The 6,118-nt window shown below is 24.0% G+C and overlaps 1 protein-coding gene across 1 annotated transcript; it reads right to left on the reverse strand.

The window, feature by feature from the left end:
* Window positions 1-815: 815 nt before the first annotated feature.
* Window positions 816-1,745, reverse strand: LOC129310311 (21 kDa protein-like). The gene has a single exon (XM_054952127.1). The coding sequence runs from the start codon at window positions 1,640-1,642 to the stop codon at window positions 1,025-1,027; it is 618 nt and encodes a 205-aa protein (XP_054808102.1). The 5' UTR covers window positions 1,643-1,745; the 3' UTR covers window positions 816-1,024.
* Between the last annotated feature and the right edge of the window lie 4,373 nt (window positions 1,746-6,118).

Raw genomic sequence — 6,118 nt, forward strand, 5'->3', positions numbered from 1 at the left:
TAATAAATTTATAATTTGTATTTTAAATTTTAATATAAAAAAATTTATTTATTTTTAAATTATATTAAAATTTAAAAAAAATTATAAATTCATCAAAATTGAATGTTAAATTTGTAAATTCATAAAATTTTGCACTTTAAAATTAGGTAAGACTTAATTTAAATTAATTGATCTCTTCAGGCTTATATGTCATTCTCCCATTTTCATTTTACAGTGACAAACTATATATTTAAGTATATTATTATATATATTTTTTCTTATAAAATTTAAAATATTTATATTATTTTTAATTTGTAAAATGTCTTAAAATAATATTGAAAATGTATTTTAATTTTAATTTTTAAAATTTGAAACTTAAAATTTTCATAAAAAAATTGGTATTCTATATTTTTTAAGTATTCTAATAACAATAATTAAATTTAACGTAAAAATTAAAATTTGTTTTCCAAAAATCATATTCAAGCCCCCTCATATATGCCTGATTTAAATTGAGCTGAACTAGCTTGGGTTTTCATCTCTTACCAACCCACATGATTTGAGTTAAGTTGAAATATTCTCGGATCACATGAAAATAAGTTGAGCTCTCGTTCCTTTCCAACCCATGTGAAATTCATACCGTTGAGAGGTTTTTCACTTTTTCTGTTGATGTTCATCCAAATAATAATCATAATTATTAATTATCCTTTAAATTAAGATTGTCTGTGGACTGTGACATAGGAAATCCACTGCGAGACCAGATTCAGTCGCCTTGAAAGCAGAGAAAGTTCATGATTCCCAGACCAAAAGGAAACTTCAAAATAAACAAGCCGAAAGGATGACAACAAAAGCAAAACAACTAATTCATAGTCACTGAACTAAGAAACAAGCCTTGAAGCTGAAGATCTACTATTACAACAAAAGTAAAACAGAACACTACAAACAACAAAAACACATACATCAAACAGGAAATCAAAACCTTGAAAAACCCAAAACCTCAGTTTATAAAGCTCGAATATATTCATCACAAGATTCCCATAAAAAACTCTTAACTTTTTCGATGACTTGAACTTGAAGCGAAGCGATTAACCAGAGCAAGTGCATTACTAGTGACTTGAGCAACATTCACAACCCTTAGCTTAATATTAGCCTTGAGATTCTCATCAAAACGAGGACCAGCAAAGCCATCAAGACACGTGTCTTGGTCAGTGAGAGCAGCACTAACCCAAGTCTGAACGTTGCTCATATGCGTCACGAACTCCTGACCACCGGCTTGACCGGTTCGGCCAAGCTCATGAACCGATCGGCGAAGACGGTCCAGGCTATCAGCCATGTTCTCGATGCAGTCTTGAACGGCTCTGTGTTCTCTGGACTTTTTGATTCTGGTTGCTTGGCCGAGATTGTGGACGAAGGAGGCACATGATTGGGTTCTGGAGATGCTGACGGAGAGAGCAGTGATGGCGAGTTGTCGCTGGCTATGGCGGATCACGGTTGCGTAGCCGGAGAGGCATTGAACGCAGAGAACAGGGTAGCGAGTGGCTCTGCAAGAGGATTTGATGAAGTCTGTTGTTGGGTTGGAATTGGAAGGTCTTGCTGTGGCGGATTCGGAGGTGTGAATAATGATGAGGAGGTTCAGAAGCAGTAGAGAAGTCCCAAATCTCGCCATGTCTGACTCTGAGTGAGAAATGAAATATCGAATATGTACAGATTTCGCTCTGATTCATTCTTGTCGCTTCCTTATGTAAAGAAAACTGCGGTGACGGTCGGATGGTCACACTCCCCAACAACAACAATAATAAATAATAATAATAATAATAATAATAATAATAATAATAATAATAATAATAATAATAATAATAATAATAATAAACAACCTTATTAAGGGTTAATGAATAAATAGAATTCTGAATTATTATTTAAAAAATTTTTTAATACTAAACTCTTAAAATATATAAAATAAATTTTAAATTTATAATAAAATAAACTTAATTATTAATTTTTTAATATCATTACTATTATGTAGATACTATTTAAAATTTATTTTCCTACAAATTTAACTATTTAAAATTTATTTTTAACACTGTGTGGGCAGTAACAGTTTTAAAAAAAATTAACGATCAAAATTTATTTTATTATAAATTTAAAAATTTAAAATTCATTTTATATATTTTAAGAGTTTAAAATTTAGGGTGATTTTAGAAAAAGAATTTAAAATCATATTTATTCATTAACCCTATTAAAAAAAGCAAGTACTCCATCGTTATTTTTTTGAAAAATGAAAGAAATTGTTTTTGATATGTAAATTATAATAAGGTATTGTGAAATATTTTTTTTTAAGTTCCTTGCTACCTTTGTAACATTAATAATTGAAATTAAAATAATAATTGTTTGATTCGTTTTAGTTATTTCTAAAAACAATTCTTACTTAAATTAAATTAGTTATAAATATTTACAATACTAAAAATTTATGAATAAAAAATTTACATAGAAAAATTGTAACTGTTTATTTTATTTTAGTCATTAACAGAAGGAGAGCAGTGATTGTTTAAATTAAAATAGTCATAAATATTTATAATATTTAAATTTCAATGAATACAAAATTTATACAAAAAAAGTTCTAATATCTTGTTTCATTTTAGTTATTGCCAAAAGAAAAGTAATTATTACTTAAATTAAAGTATTCTTGAATATTTACAACTCTTGGATTTTAATGAATAAAAAATTTTCATGAGAAAGTTATAATTGCTTATTTTGCTCCATTTATTATCAGAAAAAAATAGTTATTACTTAAATTAAATTAATAATTGACATTTGTGTGTGTGTGTGTGTTAGATTACTCTCTCCATTAAAAAATGCAAGATATTTTTAACTGAATCTGACCGTCAATAAAGTAATTAGTTACTTATTTTTTAATTAACCCTATCTTTTTATATTTATTCTTTTTAAATATCCTACAATAAATATAATGTCATCAGGGATACTTTAAAAAAGGTAATTATTACACTCTGAAAGATTAAAAATGTCTTATATTTTTGAACATCCAACTTCTTAAAAAATACTGTACATTTTTAAATGAAGGGAGTATTACTTTTTTATATTTTAAATTAAGAATTTTAGTTATGTTATCAAAAAATTATCAATATCAGAAAAATCTTTAAGAATTTGAGAAGAATTATAACATGTACAAGGCGTTATTGTGCGCATATTTTAGAGTTTTTTTCTTTCTTTTTTCTTGCTTTGTAATTCAAATACTTTTTCTGAAATTATAAATAGTTCTAAAATCAACTAAATAATTTGTTTTAAAAAAGAAATATAATTTTTAAAAATAATATTTATTTAACAGGAAAAATAAAAAAATATATATTTAAAGAATAAAATAATAAAAGGTAATTTTTAAATAATATTTATTAATGAGTTATAAATTTGCTTTTTAAATTTTCTGAATTATTATTTTTCTAAAAGCATTTTTCTCTGCTTCTTAAAAAAAAAGGCTTATAAAATGAAGAAGAAGGAGCATTTATTGCGGCGACAAAAAAGCAGCACTTGTTTATTACATCTAGACTCCTTATTAGTTTATTACATATGTATATTTTCAAAAATATTACAATTACAAGTATAACACTCCGATATACTCCCTCCGTTCTTGTATACAAAAAGTTTTTTAAATTTTTTTATCTTTAAATATAAAAAATTGTTAACATATTTTTTTAATAAATTAATCATTATATCTTTATTAAATTTAAAAAAATAAGTATTTTCATTAATTTACTTTTAAAAAAGATATTTATTTATATTTACAATAATTAGAGGTAAAATTAAAATATCGTCATACTTTTAATCAGATAATCAACTTTTATTAATTTATATAATTTGATTAAAAATATCTTATATATAGAGATGAATGGAGTATTAATTATCTTTTAGTGGAAGTGAAAGAGACTAATTCCTCACACCTTAGTGAATTAAAGTTTAAATCTCTATTAAAAAAAATGCCTATATTCAATATTCGACCTTACATCAAACTGGACTATACTGGTGCTAAAAAAAATTATCTTCTAGAATAATTTATAGTCCTATATATTAATTAAGAAAAACAATAAAATCCCTTCGAAATATATAAATAATAATTTGATCCCTTAAAATATTATAATTTTTCTGAAATCTCTAGAAACTTTTCTATCATTAATAAATTTATATAAATTACTAAATTATTTTTTTAAAAATAAATAATTCATAACTTTTCTTTTTATATTTATAACTTTCTTTCTTATATTCGCAATAATGCAACTGCAAATAAGAAATTTAACATACAAAGTTGTGATTTGCCATTGCATTATTGTAAATTTAAGAAGCAAAGTTACACGTATAAGAAAAAGAGTTGTGAATTATTTATTTTTAACAAGAGCAATTTAGTAATTTATATAAATTAATTAATGACATAAAAGTATCTAGAGATTTTAGAGAAATTATGATATTTTGAGAGACAAATTATTATTTATATATTTTGAAGGAATTGTGTTATCATTTTTCCTATTAATTATTGAGATAATTTTAATTAAGGATTAGAAAAGAAAAATATTTATCAGTTGGTCCCAAAAATATGAAAATTCTTTGCAAGTTTTTTGGATTGAATTGAAACAAAATTGATAGCTGAAAAGGCTAAAATATCTTTTTACAAAATTAACAAGTAGAAACATTTTTTTTTTTGTGAAGTACGTGAATGTCACATTAGTTATTGATTCCTTTATATTAGTTGTAAAACCTTTGAAATGATGCTGCACAATAGATGTGGCAAGTTTATTTTGAAACTCCTTAAAGTCAATTGCATCATTTGATTATTATCTAACTTTATTTATTAATTGCTTATCTATATTTGTTAATTTTATAATAGTACTTGTTAAATAATTAGTTAGTTAATTCTGTGACTTCATAATCTTAAAAATTTTAATTATTAATTTTTATAACTTTATTTGTTAATTTGTTAATATAATTTATTAACTACTTAAAGTGACTTGTGAATCTTTTACAAGACTTGTTCACTTAATTTGACTGAAAAATATGATTATTAGTTATTAATTTTTTTATTTCACTTATTAATTTATTAATATTAATTGTAAATTACTTTTTTTTTTGCTGAAAGTTGTAAATTACTTGACTTTATATGTTAATAATCATATTAGTTTAATCATTATTTGTCCAAAATACAGAATCATTAATTATTAATTATCTAACTTTTACTTGTTAATTTATTAATATCAATTATAAATTATATGACTTTATTTAGCAATAATCATACTAGTTCAATCATTTTATCTGAAATGCATAAATTATTAGTTATTAATTTTTTAACTTTTCTTGTTAATTTAACAATATTAATTGTCAATCATATTTTCTTTCTTTTATAAAAGGATACTTCAGTCTTCTCAATCACTAATTTTATTTTAGTTCACTTCAAAATACTTGTAGAGAATTTTTAAATTTTTTGAAAACCCGCCGATCAATATTTATCTTCCGTAGTCTTTAGTTCAAATTCTCCCTTAATTATTTTGCATAAAAGGTGAATCATTAGTTCATTTTATTTTAAAAATTACTTTTATTTAAAACTACCTAGGATTTTTTAAAAAAATTATGCTTTTAAATATACATAAACTTGAAAAGTCCATTTATTTATAAAGGTTTCAAATTAGCATACTCTATTTAAAATGGCCAAGGTTTTTGGTCAAAACTTCAAAAAATTAGCGTAATATTAAGTTACTATTTTTTAATAATATTTGACAATATTATTATTTTTAATTTATTGTTAAAATTACGGCATGGTTATTTTAATGTGATTAGATAAAATTGCGTTAAATAATAAAAAATTGGCATGAACACATACACTAATTCTAATAACAAAGTTATCTCCTATAATTAATTATTCATTGTTGGGAGCATTATTTCAAAGACAGAATAAGGAAGAAAAATGGTAGTTAACATCCTAAAATTTCACAATGTCAAATAAAGAGACATCGCATCAAATGCCCAACTCGGAGTTGAGTTAGTCTCTAAGTAGATCTCTTTTCTAAGAGTCAAATGCACAAATTGGAGTTGGTACTAAACTATCTCCAACCTTGCGTCTCTGAGCCACAAAATAACTGGTTGG

This window comes from Prosopis cineraria, unplaced genomic scaffold, assembly GCF_029017545.1.
Source record: "Prosopis cineraria cultivar Desert tree isolate PC_DT_omini unplaced genomic scaffold, ASM2901754v1 PC5, whole genome shotgun sequence".
Lineage (NCBI taxonomy): Eukaryota > Viridiplantae > Streptophyta > Magnoliopsida > Fabales > Fabaceae > Prosopis > Prosopis cineraria.

Bases quoted from the DNA above. Each gene is read 5' to 3' on its own strand.
- LOC129310311 (XM_054952127.1), bottom strand. From the start codon at position 1,642: ATGGCGAGATTTGGGACTTCTCTACTGCTTCTGAACCTCCTCATCATT.